General features: G+C 34.7%; 1 protein-coding gene across 1 annotated transcript in view; it reads right to left on the bottom strand.

Moving 5' to 3' along the window:
- Window positions 1-22,896, bottom strand: part of LYST (lysosomal trafficking regulator) — a 260,804-nt gene that overhangs the window by 99,743 nt on the left and 138,165 nt on the right. Inside the window, exons 23-28 of the mRNA XM_044674577.1 lie at window positions 16,682-17,318; window positions 16,124-16,301; window positions 14,770-14,939; window positions 12,028-12,258; window positions 8,399-8,565; window positions 7,576-7,728 (exon numbers count right to left, since the gene is read on the bottom strand). Coding sequence (XP_044530512.1) covers window positions 7,576-7,728; window positions 8,399-8,565; window positions 12,028-12,258; window positions 14,770-14,939; window positions 16,124-16,301; window positions 16,682-17,318 — 1,536 coding nt within the window. The remainder of the gene's footprint in view (window positions 1-7,575; window positions 7,729-8,398; window positions 8,566-12,027; window positions 12,259-14,769; window positions 14,940-16,123; window positions 16,302-16,681; window positions 17,319-22,896) is intronic.

Genomic DNA, 22,896 nt, shown 5'->3' with positions numbered 1-22,896 from the left:
GCCATTCTGGCTGGCAATTTGGAATCATGCTCAAGGGGCTATAAAAGAATGCCTGCCCTTTGATCCAGCCACACCATTGTTGGGTTTGTACCCCAAAGAGGTCATAGATAAACAGACTTGTATGAAAATATTTATAGCGGTGCTTTATGTGGTGGCAACAAACTGGAAAAGGAGGGTATGTCCTTCAATTGGGGAATGGCTGAACAAACTGTGGTATATGCGGGTGATGGAATACTATTGTGCTAAAAGGAATAATAAACTGGAGAAGTTCCAGGCGAACTGGAGAGACCTCCGGGAACTGATGCAGAGCGAAAGGAGCAGAGCCACAAGAACATTGTACACAGAGACTGATACACTGTGGTAAAATTGAATGTAATGGACTTCTGTACCAGCAACAATGCAATGACCCAGGACAGCTCTGAGGAATTTATGGTAAAGACGCTACCTACATTCAGAGGAAGAACTGCAGGAGAGGAAACATATAAGAAAAGCAACTGCTTGAACGCATGGGTCAGGGCGGACATGATTGGGGACGTAGACTCGAAACTACCACACCAATGCAACCACCAACAGTTTGGAAATAAGTCTTGATCAAGGACACATGACAAAACCAATGGAAATGTGCGTCGGCCATGGGTGGGGGGAGAGCGAGGGGTGAAGGGGAAAGTAGGAGCATGAATCATGTAACCATGTTAAAAATGATTATTAATAAATGTTTAAATTAAAAAAAAGTGAATAGGTCTGATATGTGTAGGTCATGGAAGAAAAGACACTGGGGGAGAATGGGAATAGAAAGGAAAATAAAAAGGCCATTGGAGGATTATATCCTTATTTTTCATAGAGAGGATACACAATAAGAAGAGGTTGATAGATCAATTGTCAGGTCTATAGAATGATAAATGCTGTCAGTGTATTCTACTCTCTGTCTCTGTCTGCATGTCTTTCAATACCATCATAGGGCTTCAAGTAAAAAAGAATGTTTACCATAGGTGTTCAAAACTATGAGTAACTTTGTAAAGGAACTTACATATATCTGTAAATTATTTACTTATTCAAAATAAATGTTTTGTTTTTTTCTTTGAATAAAAAAAATGTAATGATGATCAACTTTGGAAGACTTAGCTAACTCTGATTAATACAAAAATCTATGACAATCAAAAAGGATTCATGATGAAAAATGGCATACACTATCAGAGAGAGAACTGATGACCTTTGAACTGAAGCATATTTTCATCTGTTTATTTTTCTTGCCTTTTGGGGGGGGGCAACATGTCTAAATATGGAAATGTTTTGCATGACTACTACTCATGTAAAACAGGTATTATATTGCTTTTCATTAGGTGATGAAAAGAGAGAATTTGCAACTCCCCTCTCCTCTACTTCTCTCTTTGTCTCCTCCCCCTTTCCTCCATCCCTTCCCAGACATGCAACAAGTTTAAAACAAAATTCATTTCCCCCATAAGACTTTCCCTATCCTTGAGTTCTCTGTTACTTTCAAGAGTCCTACCATCCTTCTAGTCACCCAGGATCACAACCTTGGTATTATCCTTAACCCTTCAATTCCACATATACAAACCATTACCAGACATTTCCATTCCTATCTTCACAACATCTTTCATATAGATTCACTTTTTACAGTTACATAACTAGTCTTTTTGTAATTAAAAATTTTTTTTTCAGTTACACATTGAAATGATTTTTGATAATTGTTTTCTGACATTTTAAAATTCAGTCTTTTTCCCTTCCTCCCCTCCTTCAGGTAGTGCATAGCCTGATAAAGGTCATATCAGTAATTTTAGGCAATACATATTTCCATGTTGTTCATTTGTGATAGAAGACACTTATCACACAAATAATAAAAATCTCAAGAAGGAAATGAAGCAGAAGATGGCAGGGTTTGATCTGCTCTCAGACTTGAACTATTCCTTCTTTGGCTATGGATAGTATTTTCTTCATGAATCCCTCATGGTTATCTTGGAAACTTGATTTGCTGAAAATGATTTAGTCCTTCACAAGTGATTATTGTATACTATTTCTGTGACTGTATATACACTGTTCTCCTGTTTCTGCTCACTTCACTTTGTATCAATTCACATACATCTTTACCAGTGTGGATTTTAAAATTAATATCCAATAACTAAATATTATATTTAATAAAGTTTTATTAATAATAAGCTAAAAGTGACCTAACTAAAAGGTTACTAACTGGCCTGCTCCCAGGAACAAAAAAGAAAGCGGGAGGAGTTACAGCTAAATATAAAACAATGATGTGACCACACAAACGTGGAGGCACAGGAAAGATTAAAGGGAATTTGGGGAAAACTAAGGGATTTATGGGGGATGAAGTCCAAGGTTCACAATCCCCATTTATATACCAGGCTTTTCTGCAATTATCTTATTCATGATTTCTTATGATGTAATAGTATTCTATTACAACTATATACCACAACTTGTTCAGCCAATCCCCAAATGATGGATTATTTGTCACTACAGAAAGAGTTGCTAAAAATATTTTAGTACAGGTAGGTCCTCTGCCCTTATCTCTGATCTCTTTAGGATACAGACCCAGAAGTAGTATTACTGGATTAGAGGGTATACAGTTTTGTGGCTCTTTGGATCTGGTTTCATATTGTTCTCCAAAATGGTTATCAGTTCATAGTTCCTCCAAAAGTGTATTAGCATCTCAATTTTTTCACATTTCCCTCCATCATCTGTCATTTTATTTTTTGGTCATTTCAGCCAATCTGATAGGTGTCAAGTAGTATCTCAGAATTGTTTTAATTTGAATTTCTCTAATCAATAATGATTTGATGCATTTTTATATGATTATAGTCTTATTTTCTTCCTCTGAGAACTTCATGTTCACATCCTTTAACCATTTTTCACTGGGGGAATACTATATGTTCTTATAAAATTGACTTGATTCTCTATATATGATAAATGAGGCTTTTGTCAAGAGAAATAAAATTTTTTTACAAATCTGTTTTTTCCTTTCCAATTTTGGTTGCATTGGTTTTGTTTGTACAGAACCTTTTAAATTTAATGTAATAAAATTATTCACTTCATTTTTCATAATGTTCTTTATGTTTTGTTTGGTCATAGATTCTTCCCTTATCCATAAGTATGGGAGATAGACTTTTCCATGTTCCCCTAACTTGTTTATGGTGTCAACCTTTATTCTAGATCAAGTATCAATTTTGACTTTATCCTGGTGTATGGTGTGAGATGTTGATCCATACCTAATCTCTGCCATACTGCTTTCCAGTTTTCCCAGCAGTTTCTGCCAATTAGTGAGTCCTTTCCCAAAAGCTTGGATCTTTGGGTTTACTGAAGACTAAATTAATATGGACATTAACTGCCATGTGTTGCTTACTTAATTTATTCCATGGATCTGACACTCTTTTTCTTAGCCAGGACCAGATTGTTGGGATGATTACCACTTTATGGTACAGTTTGAGATCTGGGACAGTCAAGTCCTCCTTACTTCTTTTCCTTCATTAATTCTCCTGATATTCCTGGCCTTTTGTTCTTCCAAAAGAACTTTTTGTTATTTTTATAGTCCAACTAGGTAATTTTGGGGTAGTTTGATTGGTATGGCAATGAATAAGTATATTAATTTAAGTAGGATTGTCATTTTCATCATATTGGCGGATTGTCATTTTCATCATATTGGCTGGGCCTATGATGAGCAAATAATGTTTTTTGATAGTTAAGTCTGACTTTGTGTGAAAAGTGTTTTGTAACTGTGTTCATATAGTTGATTGATTTGTTTTGGCAGGTATATCATCTGGTATTTTAAATTGTCTAGAGTCATTCTGAATGAATAGCTACAGTCATTTGTTAGCTAACCCTCTTTGTTTCTGCTCCACACTATTTCAATAGCCCTCTAACCAGTCTCCCTACCTCACAGCTCCCTCCCCACTACACACTCTTCTCCATTTGTAGCTGCCAAGGTGATTTATTGTAAGAGTAAGTCTTACCTTCCCTTCTTCCCTGAAGCCCCATTTTAAGAGCTCTGGTGCCTCTCTATGACCTCTAAAGTCTGATAAGTTCTTCATAACTTGTCCACTTGCTATCTTTTTTCCTAATTTTCTTCTTTTTAAAACCCTTACCTTTTGTCCTAGAAACAACTCAATACAGAAGGGCAAGGGCTAGGCAAATGGGGATAAGTGACTTGCTCAGGTTCACAAAGTTAGGAAGAGTCTGAGGCCATATTTGAACTTGGGTCTTCCCAACTCCAGGCCTGGTGATCTATCTACTGTGTCACCAAGCTGTCCCCCTTTCTAGTCCTCTTACACTTTACTCCCAAGCTTATGAGCTTGTCCTATTTGTATTTCCATCAATATAATCCTAGACCTACCACCTTTGTGCCTTTTCACTGTGTCTCTTAAGCCTGGAAGGATCTGGATCCCCTCCCCTTGTCTTCTACCTCTTGGGTTTCCTTTAGGACTCAGCTCAAGTACCACTTTTCCAAAAGTTTCTCTCAGTCTCCCCAGCTACTACTGCAAAAAGAAAAGATGGTAAAGAATAGACTTCTGGGAGATAAAACCATACTTAGTGGATGTTACCTGGAAGAAGATGAAGCAAAGGATACTGAGGAGTGAATCATAGGGAGGAGAAGAACCAGGAAAGAGATATGTAAACAAAATGCAGGAAGGACAGACTACCAAGAAAAGATGACTGACAGCGTCAGGGGTTGCAGATAGGTCAAGAAAGATGAGGATTGAGCAAAGGGTATTATATTTGACAATTAAAGAGATTACTGGCAACTTTGGAGAGAGAAGTTTCATTTGAATGTCAGAAATCAAATGCAGAAAGTCTAGAAGAGGGAGAAGACACTGAGGCATCTATTAAAGAAGTCTTTCTCACAGAGTTTAACCATATAGATGAGTAATGGAAGAGGATAATGCTTGGTGGAGATAATTGGATCAAATGAGGTTTGTTTTAAGGATGAGAGAGATGTGAGTGCTTTTTAAGAAGTAAGAAAGCAACCAATAGACAAAATGAGATAATTTAGAGAGAGGAGGGTCAATATAAAGGAAGAATCTTCTCAATAATTTGGATGGAATATGATCAAGAGTTCATTCAAAGGAGTTCTCTTGGCAAGGATGAGGCCCTTTTTCCTGTGAGATGGTAGTGGAAGAAGGGATTTGAGTAGTTCGATGAGGAGAATGGGTGAAGAGGGAGCTCTCATTGAATGTCTTCCTTTTTCCTGTAGCGACAAAGGCAGCAAGGCCTTTAGCTGAGAGGGAGGGTAAGGGGGTGCTGTGGGAGGCTTAAAGAGAAAAGATTTGGAATAGCTATTTTGGCTAATGAGTCAACAAATCAGTAAAGGAGGCATATAAGGACTATCCTGCTGCAATGAGGGCCCAGTTGAGATTACTTAACATAAATTTATTGTGGATATAGTAATTAGGATTTTGTTATTTACACTAGTTCTATTCAATAGCATGCAAATAGGAACAGAAGCAGCAGATGGTGGGGGTAAAACAAGACTGGACAATCAAAGGAGGTCATTCCTATGAGGTTTAATTTAAACTATATGCTTATAAAGTAAATGCTAAGACAGCAAATGAAATTTACTTTTAAAAAATAAAATGGCAAATGTTTTTCCATCACCTGCTTTTAAATTATTTCACCACCCCTTCTTATTCTCCCAGAAAACTTCAGTATCACTTCCAGGATCTCTTTCAAGCAAGAGGATATAAAACTAAGTGATGAAACCAAATACAGATTATATGGGGGAGAACACAAACATTTTCAGTAATAAAGGGGAAAACAGAAATAAACATAGAATGCAAGAGAATGGGTAGGAATAGCTAAAGTAGTAAAGAACCAAGTTAATGGAAGAGTGAGGCTAAAATTTTACATACCAAAAGAAAATTTAAAAAAGGTCAAAAGAAAGAAAAAATAGATTGTATACTGTTTAGGAGGTACAAAACAAAATTAACGAAGACTGCAACTAAGTTTATTTGGCTAGAGTGAAGAGAACAAACTTAAATATAACAAGAGATAGAAACAGTTATATTTTGAGCAGAGCATTTTGAGCAGGTAGAAAAACTTAAGTCACATGGTTCTTTTTTGTCAGATAATAAACTTTATAAAAAATAATACTTGAAGTATTCAACTTTAATTTAGCTTTTACACAGGACTTAAGTTGTAGCCCAGTGGACATGCAGTTGTCATTCCATAATCATTCTGAGGATCTCATCACTATAAAGTTGATGACCAAGTAATTCATTCTCAAAGCAACTCCTAGAGTCATAGGCATTTTAGGAATTGTTCATAGATGCATGATTCCTCACACCATTGGAAATAGAGGTTTTGAAGTGTTATGGGATATAATAAAATGTAGATGTGGAGGGTCACTAAAATGTTGTTTTGGATAGGAGTACAGAATATAAATGTACCTTTTTTTGACCAAAGAGAATGATTTTCACATGACACTGAGGTTTTGTTTATTGACAAGGGCAGTATATAATATATGGAATAAATAAATCCAAATTAAACACAAATTTCTGTACTAAAATGAATGATAATATCACAATTTAGTCTATGGAAACTTTCGAGGTAGGTTTTATATAGTTTTATTTTCACACTGACTGAATATAGTGATGTATCATGTCATAATGATGGCATATTCAGCTTAATAATTTTGTGAAGTCAGGGAAGATATGTAGTAATATGTAAAATAGTATTATGTTAGTAGTAATATATTAGGATTATGTTACATTCCCCTCCTAATATATAGATATGTATATATTTAGTAATATGTAGCATGTTCGGGAATAACTTGGAATTGTAACTATGATTTGCCATTGAGATCTACAATGTTAAGGGGGGAAAAAAAGCAAAATAACTAACATTGGGAAAAAGAAGTACAGGTATCCTTTCTGCACTGTGACTTTCCCCATCGGATTTTCATTATATTGCAGGGCAGCATAAGAAATTAAATGAGAATTTTGGGGTACTTTTGCAGAAGCAGCAGATGAAGGCCAGCAGACACAGAAAAAGTTTAGAAACTCAGAAATGCATAAAATATATGTATAATGTTGTATAAAATCAATATATTTTACCTTTTAATATCATGAATATGCACAATTTCTTTTTTTAAAAATTAAAATAAAAGCAAGTAAAAATTAAAGTTTGCAACAAGAATGTGAAAGCCAGTAGATAACACACAAAGGCTAGAAATGTAGAGCTATCGTAACAATGACTTAAATATAGCCCAGGACCAAATATTTAACCCAAATTTTACAACAAAGTCCTGTAAACACCCCATAAAAGAAATAGAAGAAAAATTTAAACTACTTCTTTGGTATAAAAGGAGGGCTAAAAAACTTTACATGGATTTTTTAGATTGTGAGAAAACTGCACCCCTAATTCCCATGATGTGGAAGGTATTACTATATTCTTAATATTTATGGAGTTTAAATTCCTAAAAATATTTTATTGACTGTCTACCTAGGTGACCATGAAATCTAGAAAAAAAATTTTAATTGGTGCCATTATAGGGGAAAGCAAAGGCATCTTTTCCACTTAGAATGTTTAGAACATTTTTATTTCATTACTCACCAGCAATACTTTTTCGCTTTTGAAATATTGCATAATGAGGAATAGAAGGAAACTGAAATGAATTCATCAGGTTTTGAGAATCCTGGTTTGCAGTTGTCCTTATAAATTCAATAGCTGCCTGAAGAACTCTGAATTGTAGTGCAATAGCCATATCTGAGAACAAACAAAAAATACTAAATAAGAATTGCTCTTTCTATGAAATATTTAAGCTATCCAATAATTTATTCCTACTGAACCAATTTTATTTCTAGGCAACATCAGAAAGAATCATTCAGCTTTTAACATATATGAATTTCAAAATTTAAATGTGAAATTTAAGGTAAAAATATTTTTGGATATTAGTGAACAAAATTTCTGCTGGAAGTAACTATTAGATGAAAATCAAATTTCAAAATTAAGTCACAATAAGAAAATTATTCATTAAAAAAGGTAACCTAGAAATTATATTCTTTTCCTTTTGTGAAAGCATTATATACTAGAGGATTTTTTATAATTAAAGAAATTATTTTAAATGAACAAATGTTTGATTTCAAGTTTTTATTTTCTCTATTATTTAACACTGTGAGGGAAGTAGATGATTGGTCTGTTGCCTTGACCTTCACTTTTCCCATAAGCCTAATATGTAAATTGGCAGTTAATTCTCTCAATGATATGTTAACATATCTCAGTTGCCACTGGTATTCTTATTTTTGCCTGATAAAGGCCAGTTACAAAGCTAATTTACATAACTGTAAAATTAACCTTAATATTTTTAGTAAACTTATCTCCAGAAAGAAACATTATCATCATTATGCTGAATAGCTTTTGTAAATTTAAGTCTTACTTTGTGTTCGTTTGTTTTTGCTGTTTTGAAGGTATCCGAGTAGTACGATAAGATCTTCAATAACCCTAAAGTATTGTGAACCTGAAGAACTGCAAGCATGAATTGTAACAGCTACAAGGAGTTGTTGTATGTCACAAACAAGTAATTTGTAGTCGTTCAAAGGAATGCTAAAAAAAAAAAATAACAAAAACCCCAATAGAAATAAGGGTCAGAAAATTTGAAAAGAGAATACCTATTACTTTAATGTTAATAATCTATCTCATTTATAAGTATCTCGCTCTCCCTTTCTCTCCCTCAGTAGCCTTTAGCTATACTACAACTCAGAATTCCCAAACTCAAGGGATCCACCAGCTTTAGTCTCTCCCACACTATAATACCTAGATCATCTTCTTCAGACAATAATTTCCCTAGTATAATGTAATTTTTAGTCCACCTCATTTTCCCTCCAGCATGCTTCAATTAAAAGAAAAAAGGAAGGAAAAGAAGAGGTAAATGCTTAAGGTCAATTAAATCAGATCAGTAGCATTCATGAACTTTTATTTACAGTGATTTACTAAAAAAAAAAAAAAAAAAAAAATTTTAAGTTCCCAGAGGAAATCCAAAAAAACCTAGTAGTGTTCCAAAAAATTTCCCCCAATTCTACCATTTCTGTAATTCAAGTAAAGTCCAGAATCAGAGTGAGTCCAATGTTGCCTGCAGAGCTCACATGGGTATCTCAAGAATAAGGATGGAACTTTTAAAGTTCCAGTATGGAATTTCATTTACAAAAATGTCTAAGTATATGGCCTGTGATTTCGTAAGATCCCTGAAATTATCTCCCTCCACCAACTTGTATCAGCATCAGCAACTTAAGGAGTTGCCTGAGGATATTGAGATTAATAGGTTCACACAGATTCACATAGCCACTAGTGTGTCAGAGGCAGAATCAGAACTCTCTTCTTGAATGAAGCTCTATGTCTACTATTATCAATACACCGCTTGCTCACATCTTAGCTACTAAAAGATATTCTGGTTGAAAGATGCTTTGCAAGTTTTAAAATTCTATACAAAAATGTGAATTAAGATATTAAAAGCATCACAAGTAAAACTAGCTCATGTTTGGGGTAAGTTTCAAATTCAAACAACTTTACCACAGAGAATTCAATTCCTGCCTAAGCCCCAGCTGTCAGAACCTAATTGGGATCAGTGATGGCAAGACTTTTATAGACTTACCCAGACAGGGGAGGGAAGAAGCACTCCTACTGGGCTGCTGGGCAGAGGAGCAGTTCATGTGAGAAGAGTCCTCAGGTGGGGGGGGCGGGGAAGCAGCCGTCACTGGCATGTGTGCCATAGGTTCACCAACAAGGCTCTAGACAATTTTTAAGTTTTCTATTAACTTTGCTCTCTTTTTCCTTTTTCTTTTCCATTTCCCTACCTACATATAATCCTTTTATATGAAGGCCACAGCCTCACCAGGCAGTGGTAAAGCAGCTAGAGCACTGGAGGCAGTCAGACAAATTCTTAGATGTGATCCCAGCACCGCCACATGTATACACTTAAAAAGTGACAACTCCTCAGAGCTTCACTTTCCTTATCTATAGAATGATAGGGTTAGACTAGATCATCTCTAAGGTATCTTCTGATTTTGAATCTGTTATCCATGATCCCATAGGACAGAGAATCCATTTTGGTGATTTCTTCATAATTTCTCTCCTGTGCTGAGCTAAAATCCATCTCCCTATACATTCATTCACTGGTCCTAGTTCAATAACCTGGGACCAAACAGTCATGGTCAAATTCCAATTCCATGCTGACAGGCAGCATGGCATTATGTAAAGAATGTTGGACTGCAAATCTGGAAACATGGGTTTTAATCCTTAAGATATGAGAATTGTTTGGCCAGTCATTTAACCTCTCTGAGCCTCATATTCTTTATCTATAAGGTGAAGAGAATTCTTTTCCTATACATGTTTTAAAGGGTGGCTGTGAGGAAAGTGACCTATGAGCTTTAAATACTATAGAGATTCAAGTTGTGAATTATATGAGAATGCTTCAAATTTTTTAAGACAGTGATCATGCTCATTGTTTTTTCTTTTCTGACTTTAAATGCCCTAAGTTCTTAGCAACCTTTAAAAAAACATTTCAAGTTCCCTTACCATCTTGATTATTATTCTTCAATGTACCACAATTTCTCAATATTTGACTGACTATATGATCTCCCTGATATAGTTATTCCTTCTAATGGTATAGGTCACACTTATATATGCCTTCTCAACCAATGTAATACTGTTCCATGCATTCCCATAAATCTTGCATAGGGGTTGTCCAACAAACTAGTGGCCATCTTCTAGATTTTTTCCAATTATGTGAACACCAGGGGAGACTATGGTTTGGCTGTTGGTTTATTTATGGCCCTTACATTAATGGCTTATTAACTTTTCCAGTCATATATCTTGAATATTATCTTTTATGCTAATTTCCCTATCCAGTTCTTCATTGACAATATGCTACAGCCTACTCATTCTCACTATGCCTCTCTCCATTGTCTTTTGAGTCACACACAACCGTAATTTTTCAAAAACCAAGTATCTAAAAGATGCAATAACATAGCATCAATGCAAGAAAACTGATATTAAAAGATGGGCCTTTATTTCAGGGAGAAGCTTGGGGTCATTAAAAGCATCTCAGTTTTCCAAATGTAATTCAACCACACATCACTCTGTTCCCTAATTTCCTCATCTATTAAAAAAAAAATGGAGTTGGACTAGATGGCCTCCAATGCCCCTTATGGCTGTAAAACTTATGATCCTTTTATTTAATTTTGAGACCAATTCACTGCCTATTTGATCTGCTTATTTGAGATGTCTGTTGTGATGAGCCAATTCTATGGGCTGTTGATATAGGTGCATATCATATTCTGGAAAAGAAACTTTCCATCCACTTATGTTGTGTGGTTTAGGATTGCAATGCTCTAGCACTTAATAAAACAAATATCATCTGCAAATAGCAGTATCTGGAGGAACTGATCATCTATAGGAAATTTCTACTCCATTTGGATTTGGTATTGAGTATCTTCTCTGATGCTGCCAAATTGCTTGATAAACATACAACTCTCTCTTTTGTATTATTTAATATTTATTAATTAGAGGATCAAACAAGATTCTCTCTGTTGTTATCAAGAAATCTTGAAATCCATCTCTCTTCTGAAGTTCAATATTTCCATTAAAGGCATCGTTGTCCTCTCCATCACCTTACTTTATCCTGAATCTTCAACCCCATCATCCCATGCTTCCAATGCTGTCTTGTCACTAAGTTGTTCAGTTGAGTAATTAATCCTTTTCAAAATCTCTTGTATACATCCCTTTGCCTACATTCATATGATTAGCATCCTAGTTCAGTTCTTTATCAACTCTCACTAGGATTATTTAAATGTCTTCTTAATTATCCTTCCTGTCTTCAGTATTATCTCTCTAACTGCTCTTCCAAATAGCATCTAGAGTGATATTACTAAAGAAAAGAACTAACCATGTCACTTCCCTGCTCAATAAACTCCAGTGGCTTCCTATTTCCTCTAAGACCAAATAAAAATTCAATTTTCCTCTTTTCAATTTATGAAAGTATAACTTAAAATTGACTAATGTAATACTTACTTTGTTTCCAGTCCATTTAGGGCAGCAATGGTATTACATAATACATATAAGAGGCCATTATCCAGCAACATATCTGCCACTTTAGAACAAGAATTTAAAATTTGAAGAAGAAGAAAAAGAGAGTTGTGTAAGAGTATGTTGTCACTGAGAGAGGTCTCGATTAGTCCAAGGACTGGAATGATACACCACTTCTGAAAAAGTTCCATGTTTTTTACTTCTTCAAGATCAAACCTATTTAAAAAAACACATAATGAATAGCATTTAAAGATCAGGTATAAAGTGAGAAACATATCTGTAACACTTCTGATATCTTTTCTATTTTAATAACTATAAGTTTTTTTAACCCTTACCTTCTGTCTTAGAATCGTAAGTATCAGTGTAAGACAGAACAGTATAAGGGCTAAGCAACTGGGGTTGATTTGCCCAGGGTCACACAGCTAAGAAATGTCTAAGGCCAGATTTGAATCCAGGTCCTCTCAACTCCAGGCCTGGTGTTCTAAATACTACTCTACCTAGCTGCCCCAACTACATTGTTTTAAAGGGTCTATGTCATTAGTACCTAAGACAAGTTGATATCTAATGTTAAGGAAGCATCACTGAGACACATATAACAAAAACAATTATCATCATCATTTATATGGTACCTACTATGGGCCAGGCACTGTGCTAAGCTCTTCACAATTATTATTTCATTTGATCTGGGAGGCAGATGCTATTATTATCCCCATTTTATAGATGAGGAAATTAAGGCAAACAGGTTAAGTGATTGCCCAGGAGTCATATAACTAGTGTCTAAGGCCAGATATGAACTCAAGTCTTCCTTACACCAAACCTAATTATCTCCACAGTGCCATCACCCAAATAACCTCTCCTTCTTTCAGGTCTACATTATTCAACTTTAACCTCTAATCCATATCTCAGGAGATTATTTGCCAGGATAATCAGTCCTTCTTCAGTGAGTACAGTGTCTCCTTGGTTCACAGTCTTCCTCTCCTCGCCAACATCTGCTCTCACAATAGGACAGTATAACAAGTTACTCAATTCCTATGATCCTCCTCTCCACCTCAGCAACATAAAGAAATGGTATCCTTGAACATGCCATCACTTACAAGGGTTTCATTTCCATGTTTGCTAATTCTGAATGACCTTTATTTGATTATATTATTTAATCATTCCCTCTTACCCTATTCCTTATGGTTCCTCTGTTTTTTGTTCCTATTGGAACTTCTAAATCCCTCTCTCCCACCTCAGTTAATTTCCAGGGCATGATCCCTGTATTGGTTACAAGTTCTACCTCCTTTGTCAGGTCAATATCTTGATGAACCGCATTAACTTCTACACTCAAATTCCTTAATTTCTTGTCCTATTGCCAATCATACTGTGACAAAGTTCAACTTAGTATTATTCATATTGTCTATGTTCTTTTCTAGTCATCTATTGTTGAATGGAGCTAGAAAAAAATCATAAAATTGAGCTGATTGAGCACACTACAAAACAGATCTCAGATCTACCTTCCAGTCCAGACTGAGTCTATAGAAGAAAAAAGCAGAATTGGAATCCCAAATCAAAGCAGACCAGTTCTGTCCCTCTTGAACCAGTAGAGATTTCCAACTGGCTGAGAATGACTGAGTCCAGCAGCAGTTTACTAAAGCTCCAAAAGGAGTGAGCCCATAGGCATACTGTTCAGACTCAAATCCAGGTCAGGAACTTCTAGAACTCAAAAAGGGAGTGGGGAATGATTATACTTGGATCAGGATCAGATCACTTTGGGAACACTGAAAGACAGCAAGTTGCCAGCTGGCAACAGCCTGAGCCATCTCTGGGAACCTAAAATAACACAACACTCAATACCCCTAGCTGGACCAGCCCAAAGATGACTCTGGGAATGTGCTGAACTTAGCCCAAACATGAAGTCAGAAATTAGGAAGTAGGTTAGAAGAATGCACAAGTTAACCCATTAAAAAAAATCCTACTACAAAAATCTATTATAGTGAAAGGGATACTTAAGACAAGAACCTATAAGAAGAGAATGACTTGAAAATATGTACAAGTAAGGCTTTAAAGAAAAACATAGCTAAGGCTCAAATTCAACTAGAATTTCTGGAAGAGCTATAGCAAAAGTTTTAGAAAAATAGGCAAAAAATAATAATAATAATAAAAACAAATGAGAGTGCTTAAGGCACAAATGGGAGAAGAAATAAGGGCTATAGAAGAAAAAAGTGGCCAGTCTTCCAGGGCCTTCCTTATAAAATTACTTTTTATTTACATTGACTATTAAGTAATTGTTTCCATGTTGTCTCCTCTGTTAGACTGGGAGCTCCTGTGCTTATTATTAGCACAGTGCCTAGGATACAGCACATGTAAAGTATGAGGTTTTTAAATGCTTCTTGATGAACCAGCTAATATATGCTTTTTGACTAACGGAAAAATGAACAGAAAATCCTGTGAACAGAATATCAGTAAATATACCTGAATATACACTTGACAAGGGGTCTAGCCCTGTGTTTTCTTGGTGCAGAGAATTCTGCATGAGGGAACTGATTCTATTGACATAGAATAGCAATCATTCTGCATCTGATGCCCTTCTAGCTTTCTCCTCATCTCACTGCACTATCTCTCAAAGCACATCATGCCCACAAAAATGAAGTTAATTTATCTGAAGATTGCCTTTTAACTTATTTCCTAAGTTCTTGAGGGCTTAATCTAAAGGCAAAAAAATATCAATAAAAAAAATACACTTACTCTTCATCAACAATAATGGGACAGCCAAAGAACATTTCCATGAAGCATTCCAAAAGTTTCTGAGTACCCTGATGAAGATATAACTGATTGGCTAGTAAGGCGAAGCCACGGTTCTTCAAGAATTTATCTTTCTGTTCTTTAGATGATCTACTAAAATATGCATCTAGCAGCTGAGCAAAAAATGTTTAAGACAACTTGGTCAATTATGTTTGTAATAAAAAGATTTTTATAATTCATTCTGATTACTTGCATTAGACTTAAAGAGAAAGTAATATCACTACAGTAATAAAGATATTTACCATGCTTTTTAGAATTAGTAATAAAATATTATAAAATTAAATAGAGTATTCTTCATATTGGATGACAATCAGATAAATGGTTTAAACTATATGATTAAACTTTTTGTAAGTAAAGTCTCCAAATCTTACACTAAAAAGCTGAGTTATTAAACACTGTATTTCAAAGAATGTATGATTATTTGATAGGCATTTCTATAAGAATTCCTTTTGGATATGGGGTTATTTGGATATAGAGGGTTCCTGAGATTCTTTCCAAAAAAAATTTGTAATTCTATGAAAGATAAATCTATATGTCTATTTTGTTGTCTATATGAGAAATATTTAAACACTACCATTAAACTAAGCTACCATTAATATATTTCTAATAACAGTCTTACATTGGACTCAGAAAAATTAGCCCTTTTTCTGTGCCTAGGGTAATAGCTTTTGAGCCTCAAGCACAAACTTAAGCAATGCTATAAATAGAACATCTATTCTTTATCTCAGAGGAAAACAATCATATAATTACTTTAAATTATAAATAAGCTTTTTGGAAGTGAGTCACCAAATATTCCAAAAATATCAGAAATTTGAAAGTTTTTGTTTTAATTATATTTCAAAGAATGGATGATGACTTGACAGGTATCTTTATAGTGGGAATTCATTTTGGATATGGGTAGGCCTTAGATGATCATTGAAGTTCTTCCTAATTAAAGAATCTGATTCTCTGAAAGATAAATATACATATTCTCTGTTTATGTACATGAGAAACATTCAAATGACAAAATTAATTAGTATCCCATATGCAAAAAACTTATTTTCCTCAAATCACTGCAAATAATTTGGAAGTAATCAGATATATGAAAGTGTTGCCAAAATATTGCACTGATCTAGCATATTGAGAACTAAATGGAGCTTGATAACTCAATGAATACATCATAGATAATGATGATTTTCAGTTAGTTTGTTATTTTTACTGTCTTAAGCTCAAGAGTTATTTTGTAATCATATTTGAGGTTCAATTTCATTTACATATGTTTGATAAGTTAAAAATCACATGCAACATTTGTTCTTACTTTAATAACTCCTTGCTGTATAAGAGGTGATGGGTGGTTGAGAAGAACTATAAGTGTGTCTGCTTGAACAACTTTGTCCATCACGTGTTCAAGCATTATATCAGGTAGGATCAGAAGAACTCCACGTAAGAGGTCATAGAGCCCACAGCATATTAGGACCAGACAGTCCTCAGTTGAACTAAAAATAAGAAAAAGTATTGTTTCCACAGTAAGGAATATATTTACCATGGTTTGTAGAATTCAGTATTAGTAACAAAGTATTCACATAACATTGAAACAAAAGTCTTTAACATTCCACAAGTTTCCTGACTTAAGACTTATGCACAAGTTTATTCAATAGCATCATTGATATTTATTAAGAGTGCATGAGTATAAGCAATGTTATATTTTAAAAGTTTTCTAATTAAATTTTCCCTGATAATCATATAGTTAAATAGAATTATTATATGTAAAGAGATTCTTTTTTGTTACTAAAGTGTGAGAAGCAAAAGAATCAACAGATAAAATTAATTTCAAGAAATGTCAATGTTCTCAAAGAAAAATTCAGTATTTACATACCTATCAGGACTTGTACTTTGGTTATAAGTCTGTTCATAACCTGGAGAAAAGGTAAAGTTTTCCCAATCTTCAGGAACAATGTTCTTGTCAGCAAGACTTGGCCATCGTGAAACAGCTGAGGACCCATTCTGAGATGGAAAAGCTAGCCCTAAACTTGCAATAATACTATGGCTTCTTTGAAATGAAGATAGTCCCTTTAGGTTATCAGGACGGCGTAAGGAGGACTCATCCCCAGGACTATCACCATCAAATCTAAGTTCTGCATGTGAATCTTTGTTATCCATTACAACTGATGGGTATTCTTCAGACTCCAGTTTTGGAGCATCATTGACAAAAATTTGTGGAGAAGGTAATTCTTCTGATTCACAAATGGTTTTTGCTGATTCACAACTACTGATGAATATCTCCTCCTGAACTCTTTTCAGTATTTCCACACTCTCCCCATAATTAACTTTCTCTGGTTGAGTAGAAATGTCGTTATCTGGAATATTTTGTAAATTGTCAACACTCCAGCCCAAACTTCCTGAAAGCTTCCGTGGCTGCACTAGTGGTGAAGAGGCAGGTGATGCTGGCACACTTCTAGAGTGTAGTATTTGAACTATATTGTGCAGTGGGATAATGCTTGAAGAACTGCTACCTGACAAGATCAGATAGGAAATAACATTTTAGATAACACTTCATACACTTTATATGTCCAGCTACCTTCACAAAATAAAAAGATCAACCCAAGTTTGAATTGAATAACATAATTTTCTAGATAACTGCTACTTACTACATTTAAACACCAAAACTTTTAAAAAACCATCTTGATGGAATTCTTTCTAAAATACATTATATGCACTATTATATTGTATATCATTATGAGCATTATTTTATTACCATAAGAGCATAGGATTTAAGAAATAAAATTTTAAGAAATTATTTTATTGAACTAGAAAAAAATACCAACAAAATTCATTTGGATGAACAAAAAGTCAAGAATATCAAAGGAGTCAATGAAAAAATATGTAAAGGAAGGTCTAACATTAACAGATTTTAAATTCTATTACAAAGCAATAATTATCAAAGCTATCTAGTACTGGCTAAGAAACAAATAAATAGATCAATGGAAGAGAACAGACATACAACAAACAGCAGTAATAGATTTTAGCAATCTTGTTTGAAAAAAGTAAAGACCCAAGCTTTAGGAAAATAATTCACTATTTGGTAAAAATTACTGGGGAAACTGGAAAACAGTCTGGCAGAAATTAGAAACAAATCAATATCTTACACCATTTACCCAGTTAAGATTAAAATGGATACATGATCTAGACATAAAAGGTGATGTCAAAAGCAAAATAGAAGAAAAAGGAGCATGTTACTTATCAGATTTACAAATAGGTGAAGAATATATGAATAAATAAGACATAGAAACCATTGTGAGATGTAAAATGGATTAATTTTTATTACATTAGATTAAAAAGAATCTGTACAAATAAAACTAATGTAGCCAACATCAGAAGGAAAACAGAAAAGAGAGGAAAAAATTTTATGGGCAGCTTCTCAGATACAGATCCCATATCTAAAATATATAGAGAATGTTGTCAAAGATATAAAAATATGAAGAATTCTCTAACTGATAAACAGTCAAATGGTATGAAGATAGTTTTTGGATAAAGAAATCATAGCTATATATAAAACAATATGAAAAAATGCTCTCAATCATTGTAGATTAGAAAGATGCACATCAAAACAGGTCCGAGATATTTCATATCTATGTATCTGGATTGGCTAAAATGACAAATGTTGGAGAGGGCATGGAAAAATGGGGGCGCTAATACACTGCTGGTGGAATTGTGATCCATTCCAACCATTTTAGAGCACAATTGGAATTATGCCCAAAATTCTAAAAATTAATGCAGTAATGCCATTATTAGGTTTGTTTCCTAAGACAATCAGGGAAAAAGGAAAAGATCTTGTATGTTTTAAAATATTTATAGTAGCTCTCTTTGTAGTGGCAAAGAACTAGAAATTGAAGGAATGCCCATCAATTGAGAAATGGCTAAACAAGCTGTGGCATACGATTGTGATGGAATACTACTGTGACATAAGAAATGAGGAGCAGGTTAATTTTTTAAAAAAGAAGAAATCTACACGAAATTATGAAAAGTGAAATGAACAGAACCAAGAGAAACAGTGTTTGAAGAATGACTTATATATGTTCATGTCCAGAGAGAGAACTGATAAGTAGTAAAAAGCAAGTAATAGTTTTAGATATTTATCTTTTTTGGCAAATGATGCCTTCTCTAGTGTGGAGGTGAAAGAGAGGGGCAATTGGAAACTTTAACATAACAATATATATATATATATATATACTTATATATACATATTTTTTTAATTAAAAAAACTGCTTGGAACCATAGTTTTTGTACTTCAAGTACCATTTTAGAGATGAGGAAAATGAGGTCTGGTGGTTAAGTGACTTGTCAAAGAAAGTATTCTAACCCAAGTCTTCTGAGTCCAAATCTTGTTCTTTTCCCATTTCTTAATGTTATCCTTCCCTGGTTTACCAAGCACACAAGTTAACCTCTTCTGGACTAGCAGTGATCACTTTGAAAAATTATACTGCTCTGTACCAGACAGAATGATGTTTCTGAGTTGACAGATGCTCTTGAAGGCCATTGAGGTGTAGTAGGGATACTGGTTCCTGTGCTAAAGGAAACAAGAATGGTGTGGTTTTGATGCTTCTGCTTAGATCACATTTGTTCTCTTTATCCACTTGTTATCAGGTTGCCAAGTATTACTTTTTAATGCTGTCACTGAGAAGTGATCGCTTTTTTTATCAGTTGCTACTGCTTTTGATTTCATTTTTTAATCTGTTTTCTAAGCTAAAACCTGAAAATAAAGTCTAGTGGGAGTGATAAAGTACAGCAAACACACTCTGGAAAATAGCTAAAGCATTTCTTGCCTGAGCAAATAGTTTGAGATTTAGTGTACATGATTTGTAATGACGATTTTAGTAGCAATAGGATCTTTTTAATTTATTTCCAATTTAAGGATATTTTGGGAGGTTGAGCCTGCTAGAATTTGTATCTTCAAACACAAAAGGCATTACTATGTTTAAAATATCTACACAATGTTGTGAAGGACACCACACTTTAACATGTTTCCCATGCCTGGAATGCTCTTCTTTCTCACCTCTCCCTCCTGCTTCCCAACATTCTTTTTAAAAATCAACTCTAATAGCACTTTATGCAAGAAATCTTTCCTTGTCCCTTCCACTGCTAATGTTTTGCCTCTGAGATTACTTTCTATTTACACTGCCTGTGAGAGAGAGTATAATGCCACCATGGACAGCACCCTGCCTCAGGAAAAGGAGAACCAGAGCTCCAGAAGGCAACTGATGTATAAAACGACAAGAGAGGGCATGAGGTAGTAACAGACTGCACAATCAAGCTTAAGGTAAGGAAACTATAAGCAAATTAGGTGAACACAGAATAATATATTTGCCAGATCTTTGGGAAAGATTTTAAGACCAAACAAGAGTTAGAAAAAATTACAAAATGTACAATAAATAATTTTGATTATACTAACTTAAAAAGGGTTTGTACAAACAAAACCAATGCAACCAAAATTAGAAGGGAAGCAACAAATTGGGGGAAAATCTTTATAACAAAAACCTCTGACAAAGGTCTAATTACTCAGATTTATAAGGAGCTAAATCAATTGTACAAAAAAAAAATCAAACCATTCCCCAATTGAGAAATGGGCAAAAGAAGTGAATAGGCAATTTTCAGATAAAGAAATCAAAACTATCAACAAGTACATGAAAAAGTGCTCTAGATCTCTAATAACTAGAGAAATGCAAATCAAAACAACTCTGAGGTACCATCTCACACCTAGCAGATTGGCTAAAATGAAAGAAGGGGAGAGTAATGAATGTTGGAGGGTATGTGGCAAAATTGGGACATTAATACATTGATGGTGGAGTTGTGAATTGATCCAACCATTCTGGATGGCAATTTGGAACTATGCCCAAAGAGCTCTAAAAGACTGCCTGCTTGATTTATACCCCAAAGAAATCATAAGGAAAAAGACTTGTACAAAAATATTTATAGCCATGCTCTTTGTGGTGGCAAAAAAAACCCTGGAAAACGAGGGTATGCCCTTCATTTAGGGAATGGCTGAACAAATTGTGATATCTGTTGGTGATGGAATACTATTGTGCTCAAAGGAATAATGAACTGGAGGAATTCCATGTGAACTGGAATGACTTCCAGGAACTGATGCAGAGTGAAAAGAGCAGGAGAACATTGTACACATAGACCGATACACTGTGGTACAATCGAATGTAATAGACTTCTCCACTAGCAGCAATGCAATGACCCAGGACAACTATGAGGGACCTATGAGAAAGAACGCTATCCACATTCAGAGGAAGAACTATGGGAGTAGAAACACAGAAGAAAAACAACTGCCTGATCACATGGGAGGATGGGGATATAATTAGGGATATTGACTCAAAATGAGCACCCTAGAGCAAATATCAATAATTCAAATATCAATGACACATGTAAAACCCAGTGGAATTGTGTGTCGGCTATGGGAAGGGGTGTTAGGAGGGGAGGGATAATACATGAATCCTATAACTAAGGAAAAATGTCCTAAATTAATTAATTAAATAAATAAATCTTGAAAAGCATACAGGAAAATTTCTACCATAAGATAATACTTCTATATTCTCAATTATCTTATCTAGGAATTAATATCTCTTTAAGTGAGATAAAAACAGGGGGAAAAAAGGAAGAGAAGGCAAAATCTATAAATCTAGAAACTTATTATTAGAAGAGGCAAAATGGGTACCTTAGAAGTTTTAATTCCATGGAATAAAGTTTATATATCACATATCAAAGAATAAAAGTTTAAAATTAACGGAAAGGTAACAGAATTCCATGTGAGCAACGAGACAGTAGGCTGGGCATTTTTCTTTGATTTCCATAACCACTCAACTTTCTTATTATGCATCAAAAATGAAGAAATTCTATGTCAAAAAGAAAGCAACTTCAGCTATTTCCATGGGCTAAGACACTCAGAATCTGGAATTGAAGTTGAAGAAAAAAATACACACAAACCAGAAACTTATGCTCACTAACCTTGAGCTCACTCAGTATTTCTTTCATACCTCTCACACTATTAGGCAGCTAGGACATGATACAGGCTTACATCAAAACTGACCCTGCCCCCTGTTTCCCCATAACTTTTTCCAGTGCCATAAAGACCCTGGCTCTAGGCTTTAATAGTCAGTTTGACAGTAGTCCTTTAAGAGAAGCCAGCTACAGCCACAATGCAACAATGCTGCAAAACTATGAACTACCAGTGACAGGAAAAGCAGATTCTGAACTGCCAGTACTAGGGAAAGTTGCCTCTGGCCTGCTGTTACTGAGCCAGAGAACTAGGGAATAGATAGATCAGGAGAGGTCACCAAGATGGGAGTTGTGGTCAGAAGCATAGCATCCAGCTGCAGCCAGTTCAGTCCACTCAAAAGTCAATAGGAGCAGAGACCTAGGTTATTGAACTATGAATAATTGCCCAGCATAGGAAAAGGTTGAGACATTTTGAAATTCAAATCTCAAACCATAATCAGAAGGGAGGGAATCAAGAAGTGAGTGATAAGGAAAATAAGGTGGGGGGGGGGGGAGAGACTGAAAACATCAAAGTTTTCAGAAAGAAATCTCAAAGACAGTGAACATAAACAGATAAATCAAGAGGAGAAACAATAGCAATATAATATAGTCTTCAGATTTAGTAAAATTTAGGCATCTATGAATAAATATTGCATTAGAAAGAAAATAAGCCAACAGTCTAGGGCAGTGATAGGCAAACTTTTTAAAGAGGGGGCCAAAGGAAAGGAAATGCTCATCTGTCAGTCTGTTTCTAAGACAACTCTTTCCAAGTTTCATTGTATTGTATCCTACTCATTGTATTCATCAGATTAGGAATAATGTCCCACTGGTGGAGAGAACATTTCGCGCAGGCCATAGTTTGCCCATTACTGGTCTAGAGGATTCTGTAAAAGTTAAGGTGAACATTAAAATACAACATGCTGTTGCTAAAGTGGTTTAAAAGAAAAAATGAGAATTACGAGAGCAGAATTTATGTCCCGTGAAGCAAAAATAATAAACAGAATAGAAAAACTTGAATCTGCAATAGTAAGTCTCAATGAAGAAACAACAGAG

This window comes from Gracilinanus agilis, chromosome 4 (genome assembly GCF_016433145.1).
Source record: "Gracilinanus agilis isolate LMUSP501 chromosome 4, AgileGrace, whole genome shotgun sequence".
Lineage (NCBI taxonomy): Eukaryota > Metazoa > Chordata > Mammalia > Didelphimorphia > Didelphidae > Gracilinanus > Gracilinanus agilis.
Note: the sequence above shows the minus strand (reverse complement) of the source record. Positions and strands in the feature narration are given on the sequence as shown.